Consider the following 27,018-nt stretch of genomic DNA (forward strand, 5'->3'; position numbering starts at 1 on the left):
ATATTGTGTTCGTAAGACTGCACTGTATGATACATTTAATTTTTGTACTACATCCAATAGTTTTTCATGTATGTGCATTAATACAAGCATGTCCAAGACATTGAGTAGTTCACAAATCAGACTGGTTACATGCTGTTCATTAACAAGCAATGTGAATACCTTTCAAAAAAACAAAAACAAAAAATTGAAGGGGAAGAAAAAAACAACAACATCAACCCCCAAACTCCCAAACAGTGCAGTGCTTTGGCAAATCCATGAAATAAATCCCTTGTTCGATGCATTGTCAGTTGAAAAAAAAAAGTGAACCATACTGTGACATAAGAATACACCTTCACACAAAGTTGGATAAACCATGTACTAAAACTACATTTTTGGTACATGTACCACTTCAGTTCCCACCTGGAACACCACAATTGACTGGTGATATTAGACTGCACTCAGCTTGCATGGTACATCATTCTTACCTGAAAGATTCAGATATCTTACAGATGCATCACTGCAGGAATACAATGTGTTTTATTCGTATGCCATACGTATTCTTCTGCATTTGAGTATTAAAGCACTGGCACTTGGCTGCAATCTATGGCAATAACAGCACAAAAGATGAACAATAGTTCATTTTCATATCAACAAAGTGGGAAGCTATCATAGAGTACATGTTACAAAGATCACTTCAAAATGATGCTGGGAATACAGATTTTCATGCACATAGCATTACCATCTACTGATGCCATATTTTCATAACACATATATCTATGAAGTCATCATTTAGGGGAATAGGCATACTACCTTCAGCATTTAAAAAAAAAAGCATTTTAACTTGTACTTTTAATTTTTGTGTCCACTGGGTATGCCAAATGTGTTTAGAGCATGGCATAAATGTCACATGATTTCACAACGACATTTATAATTCTAACACACTCACTCATGCACACACATAGAAACACACACACACACACACACACACACACACACACACACACACACACACATACACATCATCTGAAGATATGATATAAAGTATATAAAAAGTAACATGCAAAATGACATCATAACAAAATACTAAAATACTGGTATTCACAAATAAAAGATTTGTAGAATTACATAAACTGGCAAAGTAATGTTTCAGTCATTTTCCCTCATCTTTTTTTTGTACCAAATAATCACAGAGTAAAATAGCATGGTTTCAGACATTTGCACACAGAACTTTTCACATCATTAAAGGAGTTTGATGAATTCATGAGATGTAAAATTTTTCTTCAACTTCATTAAAAATCAATGTGTTTACTGTATATGCCGAATATCTCGCGAGGTTTTTATTTTCGTGAATCAGGTGCTATTCATGAAATTAAAAACATGTTAAAACATTTAACTCCGATTCTGAGACAAATGTGACATACACACATGTATATATCTCTGTTCAGCAGGCCTACTGTACTCCACAATCTCAAATTTTACCACTTGTGAAATTGTAGGGAATTCCCGATTTCCAAGAATTTAGACTCGCTAAATATATGGCGTATACAGTACATGCACATATCTTTCACTACAAACTCGTTTAACACATTTTCTTGCACTTTACCAATATACAAAGACATAAAGTCTGCCATGACCACCAAAGTGGGTTTTCTATGCACTTGGAACCAAGAGTTGTACTATCTTGAACATGATCTTTACAACTCCATGCCTCAACCACCATCCCAGTATAGCTTCCTCAGTGGGCTGCGAAGGAGAAAACTCTATGATCAAGTATAAAGTTTCCAGCATTACTGCCACATTTGAAATTCTTTCCTGCAAACACAAAATTGGTATTGGCAGGCCCTGTGAGAAATATCAGAATAAATAGTCTGGGCAATACAAATCATGAAGTCTATCTGAATTTTGATGGCTATTAATATCATACAATCTTGAAAAGAGACTAGACATTGAGACAGCAACACACAGTATTGTGGCAAATTTTCTGCAGCGCAGAGGACACGATTGTGAGGACTGTCTAATTTTCCTTCAACTTGAAGTCACTGTCTGTTCTTTGAGCATTTCAACAACTGTAAAACGAGGAAAATTTGCAAACATTTTAATGTTGTGAATTGCGAAATAAAAATGCATGCAAAAGTTCTTGTCTATACTATATGCGTTGACTGCCAGTGGCAATTTGCAAAAATTTCATGCCGTGAAAAAGGCCGTCGGCTCCAACTCACCAAAATTTTGTGCCGCAAAAATATCTTGTTTTACAGTATATGCAGAGTCATGTAATACATACACAGTTTTGAATAATACACTGTGCCTGTGATTAATGTAGACTGACAATATCTAATGTCATATTCTTATGATTAGACTACTGAGAAATTTTCAAAAAGCCCAAAGATGACTGCAATAAGCTGTTGGGATACATAAATTTTCATCACTTGCCATTATTACATCAACATACAAAAGGTATTTAACATTGACAAAATAAAAAGAATTCATTTATAACACTGAAATGAGTTATTTTGTTTTTCAAATACGAACAGTACAAATCAAGGCTTCTAAAATGAATATTTACAGCAACAAATTGACTTTACAAAGCCGAGTACCCTTGCATAAATCATATCAATTTTGGGAAGTTAAATCAGTTTTGACATGGGTCACATAAAATGCACATAGAGGCTCACAGCCTTTCATAGTCCATAGTGGTTCTCAAACAACCTTTTCTTACTCTTCTAATATTTAATAGCAGTTTCATTTATGCAACAAACTGTCTATGACAGCCTACTCATGGTGTTGCTTACCCATGTCACACTGATATATCATGTACAAAAAAAAATGAAAGTGACAAATAACTGGCAATTCAGCACACAAGAGTATTACATACATTACACTGAAATGACACAACAAATCAGCAAATACTTCTGATAAAAGTTGTTCTTTCTATATCAAAAGAAAAATGAAAGAGTAAAAGACTGACACGAATCCCAGGAAAGAAGTACCAGTACCTCAAGTATGACTGGCAAGCAATGCCATAAAATTCTCTTTTACAACTAGCACATTCCTCTCCTAAAACTGCAAGCAATAAATGAATTGATTTCAGTATATAAGTGTGCGCAGACTATACACTAAAATTGAATTGCATGTACAATAGCAAGATACAATACTGGTGCAGATAGTAAAAATATCTACAATTAAAGGCAGTAGCTCTTTTTTTTTTGCAAACCACCTCATCCTAAAAAGCATAAAATGATGGACACTGAGCTAACATTCAAAATTAAAACACAGATCTTCATGTGCCCATGGGCCAATGCTGACATTTTTGAGCCATTCTTACAATGCTGTGTAACTAGTGGTATTCATCCATACAAACAGTGATTCACTGTTTGAAGCTTGGAGGTAAAATGTGAACTATTTGAATTATCTGACATTTGAACTATTTGCCTTTTTTATTCTTCTTCAGCTTTCTTAAAATTTTTTTGAGCCATACTGAGGACATCTAGTGACACAGCAGACAAGTTCTTGTGAAAGTGCCTTGCTGAGACCACTGTCACTTGATCAGTCTTTGTTTTCATTTTTTTTTTCTTCAAATTTGAAAGAGCCACCTTAAACTGTTTTTCAGACTGCTAGCATATTCTCTAAATCTGGACAACTATTCTTGAAGATATGAGAGTTATGGTATGATTTGCATACTTCTACATGTAAGAACATTGCTGGCAATGCGAAGTCATTTTGCTCTTCCTTTTACATACAGTTTTGGAAGAAAAGGGCACTATCACACAGGTGAAAACGTCGCGGGTGATTTTAGAAACAGTGTACATCAAAATAAGTAGATCTCAGCAGTTCATCTGGCTTCACACGCACTCCAGTTCAAAGTTTGCCTGCAGCTTGGGGCCACCATTGGCAAGCTTGCCATTAAGGGGATGAGCCTCTCCGTTGAGACTCACCCCAGCGTGCCCATTGCTCATCTCTGAACAGGCTACAGAGTCACTCTCACTCCCATTCACAACTGTCCTGCTGTTATTGTTCACATTGGGATCCACTGGACTGGGACCGGACCCATTGCAGTCAGGACCTTTGGAGTCCTTCTTCTCCTTGCCCTTGTGGACAGAAAGTTTGTCGGTGAGAAGTCGGAACGGCGTCACCTTTCGCTTCCCTTTGTCTCCTTTGTTAATGCTAGATGATGACCTCATGTGCACATTGCCATTCCTGCGATCAATTTCGCTGGAGTGGTCGCTACCCGACGAACTGTCACATGCCCATGAATGGGGGCGCTCTCCATCGGAGGCCTGACTGCTCACACTTCCATTCCGCAGCTTTTCAACAGTGCTGTTGCCCGGCTGCTGCTTGTGGGTGTTGGAGGCCATCTTCACCTGATGGCAGGAGGGGGCCACACTGTCCATCTTAGCAATGCCTGTCTGGACTTTGGTGGTCGGGCCTGAATCTGGGATGTACACAGCCATCAATTTCTTCTTGGAGCCCCTGTGGTGGGACTGCAGTGGCAGACTATTTGGCCGCCTGCTCAGACTCGGAGACACTCCATTCACTGCTTGGTTGGAGCTCCCTGGCCCACTGGTGCTAGCTTCAGAGCTTTGTGAAGCATCGTAGCCCTGGTTCGTCTGCCTGGGACTACTGCTCCTGGCCTGCTGGCGGTGGAGGTTGGTGTCGAGCTTTGCCACATTGACTGGTGGATTGACACGACCTGACCTAGGGTCAGTGCCTGTCATGTGACCCCAAGATGGCATACTGGTAGATTTATTTTTCTGTTTGCTCAGGTTGTGAGACAGATTATCAGTGATCTGATCCTTGCTAAGCCCAGCCCTCATCTCATTGACAACCAGTGGTTTGCTGGGGGACACAGATGGCTCACTAAATCCATATTCCTCGCCAAACTTGGAGCTTGACTGTTTTGGACCGTACTTCAGGTCTGTGGTGTACCGCTCAATGCTGTCATCAGAGTGGTGCAAGTTCTTGGGATCCACAGGAGGTGCTGAGGCTGTAAGGTCAATGAGATTCAGGTCTGACTGTGTGGACAGACTAGTGCTGATGGTATCTGGAGACAGGAGGCGTAGACGCTCATTCTTCTCCAGTCCACTGCTCACTGACGAATGGTGCCCATGCAGGTTCTTGGCATCGCTTGTGGTACCAGAAGTCTCGCTGCCTGCACCACCGACTGGCTGGCCGTTGCCTCTCACAGCAATCATGGTACCATCTGCAAGGCGGGCTATGCCGGGATACTCTGTGGCGATGATCTCCGCTGGCCTCGATGTGTAATCGGTGATGGTGTGTGTGGGTAGAGTGTTCCCTTGGGTTGTGGGATTAATGGTGGGGCTAACGGTGTTGTGCTTGTCCCACAATACCATGAGTTCAATGATGCGCTCCTCAACACATAGTGCTGTCAAACGAGCCTCAGCATCATGGTCCCAGCAGTCCTCAATGGTTTCTCTCAGGCTCCTCAGTGCCTACATGGTAAGAAATGAAAAGAGGTTTTAGGGAACAAAGAAGTATACGAGGACTCCAGAAGAATACTGCTCGGGTAGCCTATGATATATCATATACTGCATGATATATTTGTGGTGATGTAAGATAGACATTTCTAGGCAGTAACAATTACAATGCTGATTCAATAAAAACATTCTCACTTCTCAGCATCACAAAGTCATCAATTCTATCTGGGCTCCCAAGTTGGTTCTCACTCACATCTGAGAGTCACTTTCATAGCAGCTGCAATGCAATTTTGGGTTTGTGTCAATCAAATTTGATATGAACCAACAACCCAAAACAATACTACACACTAGTTCTGGTAAAGTTTATTTCAATCCTCCATATACCACTATGCACATCATAATTGCAAAATTGTATCTGTCTCATTTAATGTGAGCTTCCTTACCATCTTAAAATGTTTGAAACCTGCTTCAAGATTTCAAGATTCCATGCTCAAGATGTGGCAACTCACTAGCAGCTATAGAGTACCGAAGTGATGATGTTAGTCTTTTGTTGTACCATGGTAGCTCGGGTTAGAACCATGTGCAAACATGGTTAGCAATAAAAGTGTTCACAGACATGGTATGGTAAGGTTGTTTAGAACCAGTTTCCATGGCAATGAATGATTATGACATCACACTTCGGTACTAGATTTAGCAGCCCTTTTGCCCATCCTACTGAAAAAAAAGAAAAAAAATCTCAAGGCAATTATAATGCACTGTCCCCTTGGCAAATGATAGTTGGTCTGAAAGGTAACCACCCACTCCAACTAAACTGCTGATGTCAAGGCCAGCATGGGCACATTTACTTTGTCTGTTCCTGAACTTTGAACAGGAAGCAAACATGAAACCAGGATTTTGGGGGAGTATTTGATGGACTTCTGATGGTTATTGTCCTGTCAGTTGTTACCTGGCTGTTTTCCTTCCAGGCATCTGGGAACTGTGGCCTCTTCCTCTCTCTGGACACCAAAATCTGCATGTCCTCAAAAGTTGGATGCTGCCCAACTTCCACCTCAAAGGGCATTTGGTAGTTACCCATGTCATCTGCAGATGTTGGGGGAAATTAAAGGATAAAATGCACAACCTTAATATTACAACTATATACATTAAAACACACACACATATTCATCTGAAACTGGATAATCATAGATGAAGCAATTAGCACGAGCAACCACAATAGCAACAAAACATTTATCATCAGGTATCACTAAAGTAATCAAGAGTCAGATTGTTCATTGACAAGCTTACCCCTCGGGTAGAGGTCTTTGCATCGAGTAGCTATCTCCCAGATGACCAGTCCAAGGGCGTAGACATCTACCTGTTTGAGGGCGCACTCACAATCTCGTAGATTCACAGCACCATCTAAGACCTCTGGTGACATGTAGCGGACTGTTCCAACCTAAATGGGATACAAATTTATGATAACCAATTAATCAGTCACAAGAAGTAATTGTCATTACAGGATATGCATTAAAACAAAACCCAACCCACACCCTACCCCCTAAAAAAAAAACCTTCGTCAAATCCATTTTCACCTTTGCATAACTGATTACATGCTAAACTTGGGGCATATGACAACATTGATACCTTTACTCCACGTATGACCGATGACATATGTTGGGAGTCTGGTATTAAAAGAAGATCTACTAAAAATATGTTCATTATCTTACATAACAGATACCTGGATGATACAGGCTTGTCACTGAATAAGCCCAAAATGACAAAAACACTTCACTACACTTAAATTTAATCTCACATATCAACAAGCTTCATTCAAGCTATATCCTCTATGAAATCAATATATCACTTACATCAGTGATGGTACTGTTATCGCCATCAGCCTCTCCAACCACACTGGATCCACAGACCTTCATGGCGAAGCCAAAGTCACCTATGACACAGTTGCCCTCCGCATTCACCAGGATGTTGCGGCTGTTGATGTCCCTGTGGACTACTGCTGGTTTGTGGTTACCTACAATGTAACAATGATTTGAGGAAAGTGTACAGCAAGGTTACTTGGTAGGGAAATACTTCAAAAGCAGGAAAACAGAGATGATGAAATGACAAAGAATAGAACAAATCAGTCTTGGAAATACAGACGAATAATCAGTCCTACCTCATGAGCATCTGCATTTGTTGTTTTGCAATGAACATATATTCTCGTAATTGATTATTTCTTACGGATATGTCTATTGACAAGCATTATGAAGCAAAGTCATTAAGCTTCAGCCCTGGAATTCCTGGTATCCAAATGGGCTAAACTTGTTGCCAGGTCAAACAAGTTTTGCTCAAATACTGTGATGACAGCAGTTACATTCTGACTAGGCAATACAATGCATGCAATTTTGACACACGTTCACCCCGGGCCCACACTCACTTGACAGCTTGATAAACTTTTTACAGGCATTTGCATCCGCTGAAAATTTGACATATCACCTTCCATTCAAATACTACAATGACCTGAAAGATTTACCTCAAGACCAGATCAGATAAACAATATACCCAAGAATATACATATCATCAAAGTAGGCATTGGTTGGAAAGATTACAGAATTGATAAAACCATGTTCATCATTTGAACTATTCCTATTTAAAGTCCCACAATTCTGTGTCAAATAAGGGCAAATAACTTTAGGAAACAACTCAACAATCTTGTCATTTCGTAAATACACTCTTGTTTACAAAATATTTTGACTACTGAAGAGCAGGGAAACTATGCAATGATTAGTGAGCGAAGAATCCAACATTTGATCATTAACATCATCAACTGCAGTGTTCAAATTTCTAACCAAGACCCACCTGGAGTGTCCACAACCTGATGCAAGTGGGCCAGGCCTGCCGCAGATGTCTGCGCCAGCCGGCACATGGTGTGCCAGTCGAAGATGTTCTCCCGCAGGTAGGACATGAGGGAGCCCTTGCTGATGTAGTCTACCACCAGTAGGTGCTCCACCCAGCCGTCCTCCCCGATGCGGTCGCCGGAGCCCACGTACTGGAGCAGGTGGTTGTGGGCGAGGTGGGGCAGGCTCATGATGTCCACCTCGTTCAGGTAGCACTGCTTGGAGGCTCCCGTGAATACCTTCACTGCGACCTCCTTCTCACTCAGGGCCCCGCGGTAGACATTGCAGTATCTGAAAGCATATTAAAGGGGCATTCCAGACATTTCATATAACTTCACATCGGGTAGTACATAAATCGATGGTGCCATGTACAGATTTATGGAATGTATTTTGGTCCTCAAGCAGATAAACTGATACTATGAAAAACCCAAGATAATACACTGAACAAGGATGATGACATAGCACGCTCACACAGTCAGTGGCGGATCCAGGCGAGGGCGCACTGGGCACACGCCCCACTTTATTTTTGTTAAAACAAAAGAAATAAAAAGAACAAAAGGGCGTGTGTGTACCCCCCCCCCCCCCCCTTTAATTTTGTAAAGGCGCCCCCTCTTTACGGAAATCCTGGATCCACCCCTGCACAGTCCAGTAATGTAGCAACGCAATTCCATTACAATACCTCTTGGGTAACATGTTCACCTGTGTAGAATTTATGTGTGCTTTCTGCTTTTATTCTGCTTCCTTGAGCACCCAATCATGCATTCTTCCACCATCCTTGTTCAATGTGATTTAGTATGAATTTTTATTTTTATTTTTTGAAAAATGAAATCACTCTTAATTCTAAAACTTTGTACCCAGTATACTCAATTTAAAGATGTTCAAATGCAAAAGTCTAAACATAATCTAGAGGTCTCCTTTAACATCAGCATAGTCTTTGAATGTCATCCTTTAATCTGTACAAGCAAATGTACATTTCGTCGTGCGCATGGCAGATTGTCGTTAGCGCGCTTCCGTGCGCATGGCAGATTGTTGTTAGCGCACTTCCGTGCGCATGGCAGAATGTTGTTAACCCTATGCGCACTCCCACACCCTAACGACAATCTGCCATGCGCACTCCCACACTGTAACGACAATCTGCCGGGCGCAGGGAAGCGCGCTAACGACAATCTGCCATGCGCACGACGATTTGAGCAGGTCTTGTATAACACAGTGAATAACAGGTATTTCAGGTATTCAGCTATGAATCTTTGCAGATCTTGGCTGCAGAAGCCAATCCTCCTGGAAGACTTACACATTTGTAAACATTCTTCTCCCAGGTATATTAATTTATACAGCTTATATTGTGTGGTGTCTATGTGTTATGTTACTTTTTATTGCCACCTTGAATGTAATTTGTTAATTTGTGTGTCTGTGTGTGTAAAATGGATAATTGTAAAGCACGTAGCAAACATTAAGTTGTTAAAACATGCTATAGAGGTTCATTGTCATTACATCAGATCTGATTTGGCTACAGTCTAAGTAGTTGCTTTTGTTGGTGAATATCAATGCAAGTTTGTCTGAAATGGCGCCTAAGACAGTTGAAAAACATCACTGATGGGCTTTGGATAATTGCTGGGAACAAGATGGACTTTGGATAATTGATGGGTACAAGATGGACTTTGGATAATTGTTTTTCTCCACTCATCTCTTTGTCCTCCTTACCTCCCTTGACCCACAAGCTCCATCATCTTCAGCTGGTCGAGGTCAAAGGTCGGCTCTGGGGGTGCAGCCTCAATCATGGGCAGCTGACTCATGTGGCCTTTGCTGGGCCGCATCCTCAGCCGGAAGATGAAGTACATGATCGCTATGGCAACCGACACACAGAAGATGGGTATGATGGCAATGAGGATGGTCCGCTCCATATTGTTGTTCATTGGATCTGACAGGACTTCTGTGAATGAGTAGCAAGAAATAAAAAATGTTGGAGATGAAAACAAGAAGAAAACTAGACTTGGAATTTGTCAAGACTGACAAATTAGGTGATCCGATTTTTTTTAATCAATGATTCGAGTCCTGATCGCAATAGGCATGACCATATAGGTTTCATCTGTGTTTAGAGACATTGGACGTGTGATATTTGGATTCTCATTTAGAAAAGAGAGTTAGGTCTGCTATCTCTGTTACCAAATTCGGTATACACTATAAAGAAGATACAGAATGAAGTATATTTGACCATTGACCCAACTTTGCACAGCCAAGATGGCATCTGACCAAAAAGTGGTTATTTTGTGAAATGATTCTTGTAACATGGCCTTTGCGTGTGTAAAATATGGGAAAGATAGGACATGTATTCACCAAGATACAGGTTAAAACATTTATGACCTTTGACCCTAATTTACATACCCAAGATGGTGTCTGATCAAGTAGTTGTTATTTTATGAAATAATGTACGTGACATAAACTAAACATGTGCCAAATATGGGGATGATAGGGGCTGTTTTTCTTGAGTTATTGCAAAGAAAGTTGCAGAGAGAAAGAAATATCTCAATACATCGAATATAAGTTTGATGTCAACCAAGTTTTTACGTGATCTCGGCATCGTATGAAAAAATGAAGAATCACTGATGATAGCCCAAAGTCTCAGCTACATCATATTAAAATCTGGGAGAAATTTACAGAAGAGTAAGTGAGGTAGTGCTCGATAAAGAAAGTCATGTCAATTTTCATTTCCAGAAAAATTCCCTCCCATAGAGATAACACGTAAACTGGTTAAATTTGACAAGGTTACATTATATCCATTTTCACGTGGTGAAGACATCATCCGATTAAAACTTTGATTAACAAAACTTAAAGAGTATTACATTGGCTACAACATACTAACATCTGGAAGAAATTCACCGAAGGGTAATTGAGCTAGTCGTCGATAAAGACAATCATGTCAATTTTCACATCTAGAAAAATTCCCTCCCATAGAGATAACACGTCATAATAAAGATAAAGAAAGAAGTACATATGACCTTTGACCCTACTTTGCACAGACAAGATGGCGTCTGAGCAAAAAGTGGTTATTTTGTGAAATGATTCTTGTAACATGGTCTTTACGTATGCAAAATATGGGAAAGATAAGACATGTATTAACCAAGATACAGGATGAAACATTTTTGACCTTTGACCCTAATTTACATACCCAAGAAGGTGCCCGATCAAGTAGTTGTTATTTTATGAAATAATGTACGTGACATAAACTAAACATGTGCAAAATATTGGGCTGATAGAGCTTGTTTTTCTTGAGTTATTGCAAAGAAAGTTGCAGAAAGAAAGGAATATGAAAATACATGGAAGATAAGCTTTAATTTCAACCAAGTTTTTGGGCATGATGCCGACTCCGTATGAAAAAACGAAGGGCACATTAACGATAGCCCAAAGTCTCAGCTACAACATACTAAAATATGGGAGAAATTCACCGAAGCATAAGTGAGCTAGTGCTCGATAAAGATAGTCATGTCAGTTTTCATTTCCAGAAAAACTGCACTCCCATAGAGATAACACGTAAACTGGTCAAATTTGACAAGATTACTTTAAATCCATTTTTACGAGGTGATGCCGTCATCCAATCAAATTGTTGTTATTATATATCTGAAAGACCATTTAATAAGCTACAACATATTGAAATTTGGACGTAAATCAATTAAAGAAAAAGTGAGATATGCTTGAATGAACTTGAAATTTGATGACGTCATTTTGAAAATTTACTTTTTTAACTTTATTAAGAAATTTGATATCTTTGAATGACTTTTTCAGTATCGCCAACCCATAAACTGACATGTACAACTCATCAGCTTTCAGAATATGTAAAGAAAATGGGGGGTCACCGTCCATCCTGACGAGTAAAATCGGATTTAAAATTGGCGGTTTTGGGGCATTGTTGTACTGTATATCGCCATTGACGCGCGCGCGGAATTTCAACTTTGACAGTCCCGTATGACGTCATATTGAGTCGGATTGACTTGAAACTTGCTAGAAATATTCCTTGACTTTTCAGACATCCGATAAATGTAAAAAATCGGGAAATTTCTGTTGCATATGAGCTGTACGTGCGTATATGTGCGCGCGCGTACGCGTCCGTCCAATTTTTTCAATTTTTCAAAAAATGCTCCAAATGGTCTGAAACGTATGCAAAAAAAATTTGAGCTTGATTGGAGCATACAAATATTTCAACGCGCGCGTACGCGCACGTCTTTACGATGCGAGGAATTCTGAAAATATGGGTAGAATTCCCTTGAATTGAAATTTATGTGACGTAAATTTCATTGAGAAATTCCACTCCATTAATGAGATATGATTGAAAATGTGTTTTCATATAATGACGTCATAGTGACGTCACGGTCGACTGATCACTACGATTTTACTTGACATGTCGTCTTTGGGACATGATACACATATGGTATAAGTTTGACATTCATAGGCAATGCACTTTCTGAGCTTATCTCTACACAACTTTTGCGGAGAAATAAAGAAGAAGAAGAAGAAGAAGAAGAAGAACAAAGAATCAGTACAGATACAGAAGGTGATCCGAGAGGATTCTCGGATCACCTAATAAAATATGTAGTCTTTTTGTCTAGTTCACCCATATACAATGTACAATCACTAACAAACTTGTTTTCATTTAGCATCAATGCCTATAAAAGGAGTGCCCCTCAATGCACCTCAAAAGGGGTCTATATGTAGAATATTGATGGAGTTTTTTTTTTTTAAAGTTCCTGTGAATTCCTCCTTCTAGTGTATTTAGTGTTGTTGTTGATCAGATTAGTGCATCTGGAATGTGACTGATGAATTGCACACTCCCATTAAATTTAAAACATTGCCATCCCTCTGACACAGACCCTTTTATTAATATTTTGAGCTGACTTAAGGATGAAAGATTGTTTTGTTCTCCTATCCATATCCATGCTCATTTTCATGTCTTCCTTCTTAATCTCTGTGGGGGCCCCTAGTTGATGTGGTGTACACACTAACCGTTACTGAACCAAATTTTGTCTGCAAGATTTTTTTTATGTCATCTCTTTTTTTGTACAGGGGAGGAAGGGATAAGAGGGAATGCATAAAGACTGTTTGAAAGAGTTTTAATGCAGCGCAAACCTAGAAGCCTCCAGCAATTACACAAGACAAGGTCTGCATTGGATAAGAAGGGTGCTGTTTCTTGAGACATGATAAATGAGAGGATGAGCCATAAGACCCGTCTGGCTGGCAGTAGGCTAGAACTACACCCTGCGTCTCTGAATATTAATGAGTGTCTGCAGCGGCTGTGAGCTCAGCAGCGAGTGGTGATTTACAGACTGCTGCTCCAGTCTGTGGGGTACCCTGCATTATGAATAGCAAACTGCCTGTCATCAGCCTGTTGTTCTCTTTACAAAGCAGCTACAGACAAAGCAATTGTGTGTTTACACACTGCCAGAGATAAAGTCTGTCTCCTGTAAAGCAAATAGAGAACAATGTACTATACAAAATACACTGTGCCCCGTTCCAGATGGTGAGAATGAAAGCCAATGCACCCAACTGTATAAACTTTCTTTAAAGTTCATATGTCCCTTTTGCAACTCCAAAAATTGGATTCCTTCCATAAGCTTGTACAGTATATTGTAAAGGCAGATCATTCAAACCTTTCCTCGCAATGACAAAACTGGAAAGTTCTTTATGATGGAAAGGGAAACAATTTCATAGATTTCCAGTTAATTTATTCAGATCCTGTAAAAATTTTAAGTGTTGTATTCTCAAGGGACATGGGGTTAGTTTTTCATTTCTTTTAAAAAACCCTTGAGGTGTATTATCCAAAGACTTCATACGTGATGTTGGGAAACATTATTTTTTTGACCATGCAGAGTTGTTTTTTTTTTTTGCCATTTGCAAAAGGGTTATAGAACCTTTCAGACATGCTCTGAGCTGTTTTGAACATGCATAGAGCTTTGAGTGGTATCAACTGGCAGCCACTGTGGTACAGAATTGACATTTTACTTCCCCTTTGGCCTTCCAAGGAGAGAATAAGATATAAACTATCCCTTTGCCCATTCCCACAGAAAACCTACCCTTGTCAATCTTGGAAATTGTCATTCAAGTACAACTTGGAGTAGACTATATGAAGGAGTGCATAAAAGTACCATGTATAATGCTATGTCTACACATACATTGTACATGTACATTGTACATAGCTGCCAACATGTCTGTGCACAATGTAAATCATTCTCTTGAAAATCACGTGTGGGTTGAATTGTATAGAAGTGCATAGTATATCTCTTATGATACCGGTATATATATATAAAAAAAGACTTAAAGCAGAATTTTATGAGGCCAAACGGAAGTCACATACTTAATCTACTAATACTAAATTTCACTAATTGTTGACAGCAACAGTGTACATGTTTATACTACTCTGTATGTTCCCGGCCGCCTGTAAAACCGTCAGACACCGGACGTGACATGAATGTAACAAGGAGCTACCATACACCCTACAAACACATAGTTGCCACGAGAACCTTGACAAAATATGGTCGAATGCAACAAAATGTACAGCAATCATAAGGCAACTGTGACAAAACATGCACTTAACACGGCACAACATGATAAAATTATAAAAGGACTGTGAGATGCCACGGCATACACATGCTTCCTGTCCCAGTACGGACCATCCAAGTTTTGTTGTCACATTTTGCCGCTTCCACCCTGTACAGCCTGCAAGGTTTCGCATCCGCACCTTGCCTTTTGACAAGGCCGTCTCACAGTATGGTATGTGGACAAGCCATGTGAGCTTAGCAAAGGACGACTGTACAGCCTTTTGTGATCTGCTTCGTACATTATTATTCATGACCACAGGAACTCTATACTATTACTAAATAATCATCATAGGGTTCCAGTCATGTCAACCAATGGAACACATACTGCTAAAAGATAAATACAATGTACATTTTGATAATATTCCAGAGGTCATGTGATATTTTATCAATTACATAAGGGTGAAATGACCTGCGGAGTTACTCTGGACAAATGGAATGTTCCTAAGCCGTAACTTTACAAACATGGTCTTGGGGGTCTAGTAACAAAAAAAAAAAAAAAAATTAGTTGAACTGTTAAAAATAATTGCTGGAAAATTTGTCATGATGCTATAACTGAAATCAATCAACTCTGTTTGCAGTAACTTACATTTTTGCAAACTTTTTCATCCATTCTTTTCTATATCATAGACCTGGGAAGGATAAACATGTTGTAAACACGATTTGCTTACATGTAACGATACTAACTGCAGAATTGCCTGTATGCAAATTGGGCACTGATAGACAGACACACATATTGGTCAATTTTTTGCTATCAAACTCAGGTTGCAAAAACTGGTAATTCACAGGGCTAACATCAGGATGTGAAGTAGATCTCATACACTATATTCAGAATTTTTATCAACAAGTCTGAGGAGTACTACTCAAAGAGAAACCATCGATTTATGAACTGAAAACTGCCAATAACAGTCTAGAATTGTATCATTATTCATCTCCTGGCTATTAATTTCAGTAGCCCTCAAATGATGATTATCGTGAATTTGATTAGAGAGAGTGATCATGTCCACATTAATGCCTTCATAACTCTCCACTTTATTGCACTAACAAATGCATCAGACTAAAATCAAGAGCTTCTTAAGGGAAGCACAGGTTATGAAATATGATGTCATTCATCGATTTCACCATACTATCGTGGCGTACATGCATACACACACACACACAAAAAAAAAAAAACACACAAACACATGCGCAATATCCCATTCTCCATCTCCCTCACCCTCCCCCCCCCCCCCCCAACTTCATCACAGGATATGGTGCCTCTTCCAATATGAACAAATGGCATGATCAGAGGCACAAAATCCTAGCTGTGCCAAATCCACTAATTGGACTGAGTCATCTGGGTGCCAGTGGTGCGGCATCAAACGGGAGGAGGATGGGATGGGCACAGAATATTAGAATACTGCAGGCAGCGTCCGACCTTTCAGCAGCAGCAGAAAGGCACAAACGATGAAAGGCACAAAGGTACAAGTATTAAAAGGGGGGATGGGGGAGAGGATTTATTATATCTGAAGAGGAAAAGTGGCATATTACGCTGTACACTGAATACATTCTAAATAAAAGAGCAGAAAGGGAAGTGAGAAAAAGACCATAGAACAAGGGATAGATTGCTTGCAAAACTGCAGCAGTTTTATGAGTTTCTCAGAACCATCACAACGTCATATGGCAAAGCTTCTCCTGGTAATTATTCCACTTGCATTTAAAGGAAAGAAGCTAAAAATTATGACTTAAGGTTCCACAAGGTTAAAAGTGTTTAAGGATAAATATTGTGAAAATCAGACTAGAGTCATAATTACTTTTCATGAATTTGATAATCCTCTGTCCAACCCAAAAGTGAAATTTAATTGTCCTTGTTTGCCAATGTACACATCTACACCTGTATCATCACAGGTAATGGTTTTGTGGTTTTGACATTGGTCCTAATAGAAGATTCGTGCCTTTACAGATCCTTAAGTTAAAGACAAGGAAAACGATTAAAAGGGGTAGGTTCGTATGTTTTATGTTCTAGCTTGTTTAATTGCCAGTTTCCATCCAGCAGGGACTTACTGTGCTGTGTGAGGGGTGGCTTTGTGGTTGGCATGGGCACATAGGCATCCGACACGTTTTCGTTGCAGTAGTCACTGGAGCAGCAACACAGACGGCTGGTTTGGTTCCTTGTCTCTTCCAAGATGGTGCTGGGTTTCATGTGTGCTGTACAGTTCCTCTGGCTACAGCGTAGCGTAGGGTCTGAATTGCCCCAACACCCTGCACCATGCACGACACAAAAGATACATAAAGAAAAGAAGGCCATTACTAGTCAACATGTCTACACTGTATGTACAAATGCAGTATGTGCAGAACACATACAAAATGTACTGCAATAAGCTGCATTTTACCAGCAGAGACTTACTCATGTACACTGTACATATTGTAACATATTGCACGTGAGCATGTCAGTGCAGTGAAATGGATGTCCTGTATTAGTCGCATTTCAACATCCACTCCAGAAAACATGTCAGTGCAGGTACATGTAATGCGTGGTCAGAAAGTCAAGCGGCACTGCATCCCAAGTAAACTGCTATGAATTGGTTCAGCAAATATTTTTATACTGATTTTGACAGGGCTATGAAACAATCACAATCACGAATCAACTGAGATGTTTTCTGCTCTCAATTATGCTCCCACGCCATAAATAGTAAGCATACACTGAATTAAATTTCCATCTCCTGTAAACATGAAAATTCTTGAGGAAAGTGAAAAGTGGACATTTTTGTGTGCTATTTCATGCTACCAGAAACTATCATGAAAATAAAAGCATGCAAATATTTTTGCTTGTGATATGACACTATCTATTGATTTGATAGTGCAGAAATGAAAACACACGAAAATCATTACACTCGGTACAGTGGGAAAAAAAAAAATGCTCAGATGAAAATAACCACTTACATGTAATACAGAAACTTCATTTGATATCTGTTGTGATTTAAAGCTATAAAAACTGAGCATAAACAAGAACAGTACACACAATGTCAGCAGACCATGGAAGTTGCACCTGTAGGCAAAATTAAACAAAATGTCAATACTTCATGTTGTGGAAAGTCAAGTCAAAGGCTTTAAAATTGTCATTATACATTTGTACAATGCAATAAGAGACATTACAAATTAAACACATATTTTGTATAACTGTACAGCATGCAACTGTATTTGTGAGGTTCCCAACGTACATGTATATACATGTACAATTATACACACATTACAGTTTCTACACTAGTACATTTGTACTGTACACAGTTATGGTTCTCTCTTCATACACTGTATGAAGTCATATCAGCAATTACAAATTTGAAATTCTTTGAGAACTTATGAATAGCTGACAGCATAAACACCCGTTCAAATGCATGACAGCAGGCAGCAGGAAGCATGATGAACAATCCTACATTGTATACAACATGTAAATATCATGCAATTAAACGAGCTTCTTACAAGTTGTATGTGTATGTAAAATTTCATAAATTCATTGTAAATATTTGAGTAAAATCTTCAGGGATCAACTGAATTTGATTTCAATATTCTTTAAACAGAAGCCTGCAATCTTGTACTCTGCAAGCACCATTACCTCCAGAAGTGTGGTAGACATTTTTCCAGTTAAATACAGTATGACAAAGCATGCCACTTCTTCATCTAAATACAAGTATCCTCTCTCACCAAAAGACAGAAATAACAAATATTTCCACAAAGAGAAAAACAAGAAGCATCCGCTTTTTGGCTCTGTCACTGGAGACAGTGCGTCAACACACATTTGTACAAATTGACGCCTAAATGTATGCCCTTGGTCCATGGAGAGTTACTGTCATTTCAACTGATTTTTTTTTTTTTTTTTTTTCATCACAGACTTGCAAAATGCCTGGCAGGAAGCAATGTACACTTGACTGCCTTTCAAAAAAAAAAAAGAAAATTAAAAAAAATGTAATTTTATACATTATGGCCTACAAACATGTAGATGTACAATGTAATTGATTTACCCAGTAGAAAATGGCCAACATTTTTTTCCTTTTCCTTTTTTTAACCTACTGTGCCTGGCATACAAACACAATGTAATGACATGTAGGTTCATTCAACTTCTGTATTGCATCACCCACTACTCAATGCTCTCATTCACAATATTTGTACAAGCACGTAATGATTACTGTTCATGTGCAATTGGACATCATTACAATGTACATATTGTACATATTGCATGAGATGTGACAATTGTATCATAAGAGCCGATATATTCAACAGTACACTTTTTCCCATTTTTTTCTTCTCCAGGACAAGGTCTGCAAACTCCCACAATGTGAAATATACAATGTATGCTTTTGCTGCACATCTCTTCCACTTAACATACTTTTCAGCATTTTATATTTGAACTCAAAACCCATCAAATTAGACAGTCAACTCATATCAAGATTAGTATGCCTGTAATTTAACTAACTTGTGTCACTTATTTTGTCAATGTTATGATACAAAGTCATTTGACTGTGTAGATTACTTTTTCCTTAGTGTACATGCTTAACTGACAGGTCATCAATGTGCAAGCATTTAAATTTGCAGTATAAAGCATAATCATGTGATTCACTGTCGACATTTTCGTCACAATTGTCTCAGATTACACTGGTTTTCAAGGTACAGCATGGTGATAATACACAAAATACTTTGTGAGACAAAGCATGTATCAAAGCGCATGTCCATTTGTATATTTGAAGTAACCTGTTTTCAACAGAGATGTCAAGGTTTTAATATTGCATTTGAGGCAGTCCTAGCTAGCATTAGAAGAAAGCAAGCCTATACACACTGGTAGGTGAACGGCTGATACGTTAAGTTGTTCACTGTCCCTCTTGACTTTGATCTTGCCAGGAATGTTTTCTGAAATACAGAAATACAAGTATGTTGTATTATACATACAAGTGGTACATTCTGTCAGCCTTTGAAAGCAAGAACATACACTGTCCACTGGAAATAGTATACAAATGCATTGTACATTCTAGCGGTCAAAGTATCTGCCTTTGACATCTCGTATACTAGAGTATGTTTCTTTTTCCCACATGTACACATTGTAGCGAATGTAACTGGCTACTTTTTTTTTTCAGTCCACGACACGTTCTATAAATGTAATATGCTTGATTGTGTGCCCTAGCAATGTTTAAAGGCCCAGCAGAAGTTCTACAGTGTAGTTGTACTCCTATACTTGATCTTTTTTTTTCTCCATACATTTTACTGTACAATTGTATCTCCCATCATATGAATGCATACCTGTACATTGACATGATTATCTTTTTCGAGCACTAGCTCATTTATGCTTCAATGAATTTCTCTCAGATTTTAATATGTTGTAGCTGAGATCTTGGACTATCGTGAATGTACCCTTCGTTTTTTCATACGATGTCGGGATTACGTTAAAAAACTTGGTTGAATTTAAAGCTTATCTGCAATGTATTGAGATGTTTCTTTCTTTCTGCAACTTTCTTTGCAATAACTCAAGAAAAACAGTTTCTATCACCGTTAAATTTTGCACATGCTTAGTTCATGTCACATACATTAATTCATAAAATAACAACTTTTTGATCAGACACCATTTTGGGTATGTCAATTAGGGTCAAAGGTTATAAATGTTTCATTCCGTATCTCAGTGAATACATGTCCTATCTCTTCCATATGTTTTACATTGATATAGCTGATTCTGGGTGCATGCACTGGTCGGGGAGGAAGGTCTCGAGCCTCGGTGATTAAGTTTGCCTTTTCCTCCCCTGGCAACCAGCAGCATGCACCTGGAACCACCACAATTTTTATATCATGTATTTACGATTTTCTGTTTGTATTTTATATCAGCTTGTATTGTACATTATATATTGAATTGCCGAATAAATAATAATAATAATAATAATAATAACATGTACAGAATGTACAAGTTTCTGATATCCAGGGTGGTCCACAACTTGAAATTTGAGCATGTTGCAAGCTCATCAGAATCTGAGAATATTGCAGAAATTGAATATGCGCGGAGCGCACACAATGAGTACATACGTAGTACACAATATTTTGCTGCTTATCTCTCTTTGTGCAGCTTACATTCAATGTTCTCTCTCATGTTTTGCACACAAATATCTAAGTACCAGGTAGTTTGATGTTTCTTATGTTATGCACATGTTTTGCACATTTTTGAATACTTTTACTTTGAGCTTGTTGCAAATTCTTGAGGATGTTGCATAGCATGTTGCTGGCTTTTGAGGATGTTGCACAAGAATTTTAGCATGTTGCAGCGACATGCTAAAACCCCTCATGGACCACCCTGACACCTGTGCCAATACTTGCTAAAATGCAACGGCATTGTATTTGCAATATAGAAATAAGAATTTCTTCCAGATGTTGAATCAAATTCAATACAAATTTCCAGAAATTTCTAGGATGAGAGAGTGACCGTTTTACACACGTACATGTATTGTAATAGCATGATATGATCATGAGCATGTGATTGCACAATGATCATTGCATACCTGCCAACATTTCAAGATGAAATACCCTGTATCTTACTCATGGATTGCAAAAATCTTATTTTATATGCAAACTGAAGTTAAAAATCTTACTTTTAGTCAAATCTTCAGAAAATACACATGAAAGGTATATCTTAATATTTTTTGTGAAATCTTATTTCTCTGACAGAAAATCTTATTTTGCTATTTTTAATGTAAAAAATCTTATTGAATCTGATAAAATCTTATTAGTTAGCAAGTACAGTTTTATGTCATTGTAATAGCCATTCTCATATGCTACAATGTAAAACGTTGCGTGATAATGACACTCACCAGTACACATATCTACCCATCTGTATCATCTCTTGTCACGCTCAATTGATGCTGAAACAGTAATTATGCTTGCCTGTATATCTCAATGGTCTTCCAGCATGCCCTGCACTCGTGCAGATATCCCATCTTGCCAATTTTCAACTTGACGCGCAAAATGACAAGAAATTTCATTCCTTTCCTTGCAATCAAAGGGCAAATCTATCTAGAGCATTTGTTAGACGTTCTAGGAATTGACATGCAAAAATCTGAGCATTGTTCATTTACATTGTACCATAATTCCAAACTAGTATACAATAGGGTGTAATTATTCCATGTAAACCAAACAGCAAAGCTAGTGGCAAAATATTCACTGGGACTTCAGATCACATTTTACAAATATTACACCATATCAATCAACCCAGACTTCTTTCAAACTGCATATTACATGTACAAAATTGTACATGTACTTACGATATCCATCGCTCAGGGTGATAAAAACTCACTTGTCCAAAGCAACTACTGGAGTTTGTAACAACATATTGTGCAACAACTACACATACATTTCTGTACATGTACATTAAGACACTTCTTATGGTGAAATCACAGTATTGTACAGCTGTACCTTTATCTAAATGGCCAAGAAATCAGAAGTATTTTTCCCTGCAAATCCCAGCGACTAAATATACTCGTATGCAATATTAGCTTAGTTTTATACCAAATACATTAGTATAGTACTTTAGTCAAAAATATCTCAGGGAAAAATAAATGTATTTGCACACACACACACACACATATCCACAGACACTGGAATACATACTTTGCATGTAAAAATTCAAGTGATCTGGATTTGCACAGAAGACTCCAATGCTATTGCCAGCAGCTCTACTCTGACTGCAAACAGCATGCATTTTAGAACATATGGTTCATTTTCCCCCTCATATGTTGCTCTCAAAGAGAGCAGATCTTTGGCACGCAATTGCTACAACTAAGTCCATCTTACTCTTACTATACTTACATGATCAAATCCAACAATATTCTACAATTTTGTACAATGAGAGTGATTCCATACACGACGAAATAACCACTGCCGATCACTCACGGAAATCAGGATAGTAAAAGCATCGGACACCGCTATTCCATCACCAACATCATCTCGATTTTTGGTGCCCTCTCCCCCTCCATCCTATAGTGTGTACTCTGTGACTCATTCATAGGGACGATGACTTGGGCATGCATCATCCACAACGTCTCCCTCCTGGCATCAGCATGATGGTGGAGGGGAAAAAAAAGTCTGTGCAGAAAATATTAAACAGTAGTATCTCACTGTTCCGGACCTTTTTTTTTTTAATCGATAATGAAAACCCGAGGCACCATATCATGGTTCAATATGTTTGTTCAGGTTTATTCAGGTGTTTCTTCACTGTCAAAATGCTATGGGCATCCACTGAGCGAGGGGCAAAAGGTTACAAAAGAGGGTCATACATACGACTGTACAAACCTCTTTTTATCACAGAAACCAGGGACCTCCCTGCAGAAACCTACTTGTAGATCGTATCTGTTTAGATATGTGTAATATGCACAATACAGAAACTGTACTTACTTTGGGGAAGGGTGATAAATCATACAACATCATATGGATACAATGTATGTTTTAATTCTTCAATTCTTGTATGACATATTGTACATTTGTATGCAGTCATTTTCAATTCTCTCTATCGCATATACATTGTAACTTACGGTACTATAAAAACTCAAACGGCAGCGGCGCTATTACATTTCTACAACAATGAGTCAGCGCTACAGCGCCAGCTCTATTTGATCATCATGCACAAATAACATGGAGTACAGATGTGCAGTATACATGTATCTTGTACAGTGATTGTATCTCGAAACTACACTACAAGTAGTTTTGTAGATTTTCTTGAAAGACATAGGAACGAGAGATTTAAATAAGGAAAATCATATGAAAAAGGTGTCAGAGCAGAGAAAAAAACGTCTCCTGAAACAGATTATTGATATATGACCCAATACAAGATATTCGCGCCATTAAGAAATCACAAGTTAAAACTGATGGATTCACTCCACCGATTTTTGCCCCGGAACAGCTGTCTTTTTCAAACCCTGAATCACAATGTCAGGCAAGGGACCAAACCCTATACAAGTGCAGCGGTACATTGATGCAGTCATTCATAATGCACAATACATGGTGGTCCACAACTTGAAATTTGAGCATGTTGCAAGCTCAGAATCTGAAAATATTGCAGAAATTGAATATGTGCAGAGCACACACAGTGAGTACGGTACGTAGTACGCAATATTTTGCTGCTTACAATGTGTATCTCTCTTTGTGCTGCTTACATTCAATGTTCTCTCTCATGTTTTGCACACAAATATCTTAAGTACCAGGTAGTTTGATGTTTCTTATGTTATGCACATGTTTTGCACATTTCTGAATACTTTTACTTTGAGCTTGTTGCAAATTCTTGAGGATGTTGCACATGTTGCTGGCTTTTGAGGATGTTGCACAAGAATTTTAGCATGTTGCAGCGACATGCTAAAACCCCTCGTGGACCACCCTGCAATATATTCCCGGGTGACCAGATGCAATATCTGCGTTGTGTTTCCTCGCATTGGCTTTCTCAGCTGAACCATTAAAACGTCCAATTCTCACCCTACAATGTAGCGTGTATATCTTACCATAAGACTTTGAGTTTGGTGACAGAATTAATTGAGTGATGACAGTGACAATGACACTGATAGTGACAGCGGCAAAGACGGGCAGGTAGAAGAAGAAAGGGCAAGGCGATGACACGGAGTGGGGTGAATAGATTTTTTTGTTTTGTTTTTAAGTTCATGTTGATATCTGCGCGCATCACAAGCAGCATGCGTAGGGTTCCAGATGTTGCACATGGGTGCATGAAATCACCTCATTCATTTGCACGTTGCCTATGGCCAGCGCACGGACCTGACCGCTACGTGTAGCAACTAATTGTGTACATTTAATGCGATCCATCAAATTTACAGTGAATGTTCTAAAGTACAATATGTTCACTTACAATGTTGTGGTTAACCAAATTTTTTCGTCTTGCATTTACGTAACATAAATGCCAACAATACTCTTTACATAACTGTAATTGAAGCTACATTTGTACAAGACAATCTTTGCCACATAGTGGGGTGGCTTAGGGACAAATATACTGATAATCGTGACACGCCGGACAAAAGTGTAATTTTTTCCTCAGACATTTGTATATATATAAGGATCAAAATTAGGGGGTGCTCCAAGAAATCTGCCAACAGTAATAATGAGAAAATACCCTTAATTTGCACATTTTTTAAAATTTTACATATGAAGCAATGATGTCTGAATTCATAGACTAGTACAACAGTGCATTCACCTAATTTCTCAATGCTCGCATCTGATTGGTCTAAAGTTCTGAAAGGCCAGCTAGCTAGCTAGGCAAGACAGCTAGCTGGCTACAGGCTAGGCCTACATGTAATGTACAGTGTACTGTGCGTGAGCACACCGCACAGTGCAGGAAGGCCTACACGTACATATTATGTGTATGTAGCTGCATCGCAGCTAGCTGCAGCAATTTGAGCATGAGAGAAACAGCTGTGTCCAGCCAATGCAGTGACTAAAAAACTCCATTCATCTTGGCCTTTGTTGGCTTTGGCCACTTTTGGGGATCGGATCTACATGTATGTTTCCTCATTACAAAGGTAAGTCACTTTTTACTCTTATAGCATTTACTGGAATAGACCTCCAATGTTATTCAAAAGATGAGATTTAACTTTGTCGTCAGGCCTAGAGGGTTTTCTACTCAAGGTCAAGCTAAATATGAAAGTAATATAGAATGACAATGTCAATTCTAACGTTAAGGGTAGTCAATAACAATAACTGAATTATTACCTGAATTACCTACGATGACGCCCAGTAAATTGAAAACTTGTAGAGGGCCACAAATTAATTGACTGATAATTCCGTGGATACAGTACCAGGTACTTCACATGGATCTCCTCAGCCCCAGGCTCAGGATTGAATCCTTTGAACGGCCCTCTTACAATAGTCCAAACAATACGACCAAGCGTTGTGGGACCGGACGCGTACATATATAACTGTTATAGAGTTGTACTTGTACTTTGAAGGGGAAATGTAACGATTTAGCAGGTTAATTCTCACGCCGTTTTCAGAGTACGTTGTCTAGCATTTAAAATGAGGAGTCTATATCAAGTCTTTGAGGGAAAGGGTGCAATTTAGTTTTCACGCGCAAACATAAGTTTAAGTGTCCAGAAACACAACCCCCATCATACAACTCAAGTTTTCAACTTACTGTCTGTATACTGCCTCTGGGTGTCATCGTAGGTAATTCGGGTAGGCCTAGGCCTACTGAGTAATTGTTTAATAAGACAAACGGTTGGAGACTAACTTAGTTAATAGAGTGAGTCCAACCCGTTGTTTAAGTTACACCAAAATTTGAAAAAAGATATAGAACTAGAACCTATCTAGTCTAAGCTTTGGCAATTAGGCCCCTAACTGGTGAGAATGATATTGATAGTTTCATTTATTGAGTCTAAGACTGGTGAGAGTGAGACTGATGTGTGTGACAGGAAAGGTTAGATCTAGACACTAACCACTTGACTTATAGGTATACTGTCTCTAGACTCTAGTATGCAATGTAGGGACCCTAACAACGTTAATGACATTCTTTGTTTTGGGTCAGAAAATTACAAATTAAGCTTAACGTTAGACTATAAGAGTTAGACTGTGGTGTATTAGTGTAACGTTAGACTCATCCATGTAGCCGTTTGTTAGGCCTAACGTAGGTCGTTAGGCCTAACTGTTAATTGGTTTGTTTCAGACCCTCTATGTAAACTATTGTAATTGTAACGTAACAAATTAGGAGCAAGCAACCTGTAACTTTATCAAAGATCGTGATCTTTAACACACTTAGGGGTTCTAGGTTTAAGCCGACAAGACACCGTGCAGAACCTTTTGATTCAGCGACTGGGCTGTCTATGCAGTCTAGACCAACCTGTGTAGGCCTAACGTTATATGCCTAGGCCTAGGCCTACTGTAGTGTTGGTTAAATTAGGCTAGGCCTAGGCTGTAACGTTAGGCCTTTAGCGTTAGATTGGAATGCATGACAGATTCCATTTGTTTGGGGGCAGTGGATAAAAAATTAAGCTCGTTAGGCCTAGGTCCTAACGTGTGTCGTTAGAACTAGATCTAGGCACCCTAAACAGAGAATCTGGAGGTGACACCTGACTGCTAGACAGGTTTCTAGCGTTAACCATTAATTCTTACTGTTAGATCAAGGTCTAGACCGCTAGACTGAAGAATCAGGCGTAT

At 38.8% G+C, this 27,018-nt stretch overlaps 1 protein-coding gene across 2 annotated transcripts in view; it reads right to left on the reverse strand.

Annotated features, from left to right (window-relative positions):
* Positions 1–2,825: 2,825 nt before the first annotated feature.
* Positions 2,826–27,018, reverse strand: part of LOC139726714 (uncharacterized) — a 49,119-nt gene continuing 24,926 nt past the window's right edge. Inside the window, exons 1-8 of one of the 2 annotated variants that reach the window (XM_071637698.1) lie at positions 22,681–22,708; positions 16,912–17,109; positions 9,986–10,214; positions 8,247–8,575; positions 7,259–7,419; positions 6,696–6,846; positions 6,358–6,491; positions 2,826–5,426 (exon numbers count right to left, since the gene is read on the reverse strand). In XM_071637698.1, coding sequence (XP_071493799.1) covers positions 3,819–5,426; positions 6,358–6,491; positions 6,696–6,846; positions 7,259–7,419; positions 8,247–8,575; positions 9,986–10,214; positions 16,912–17,050 — 2,751 coding nt within the window. In that variant the 5' untranslated portion in view covers positions 17,051–17,109; positions 22,681–22,708 and the 3' untranslated portion in view covers positions 2,826–3,818. Of the gene's footprint in view, positions 5,427–6,357; positions 6,492–6,695; positions 6,847–7,258; positions 7,420–8,246; positions 8,576–9,985; positions 10,215–16,911; positions 17,110–22,680; positions 22,709–27,018 lie in introns of those variants that run through there. The other variant, XM_071637699.1, reaches the window with a different exon arrangement.

Source organism: Diadema antillarum, unplaced genomic scaffold, assembly GCF_040938485.1.
Source record: "Diadema antillarum isolate AM-2024a unplaced genomic scaffold, OU_Dant_1.0 seq00000097_RagTag, whole genome shotgun sequence".
NCBI lineage: Eukaryota > Metazoa > Echinodermata > Echinoidea > Diadematoida > Diadematidae > Diadema > Diadema antillarum.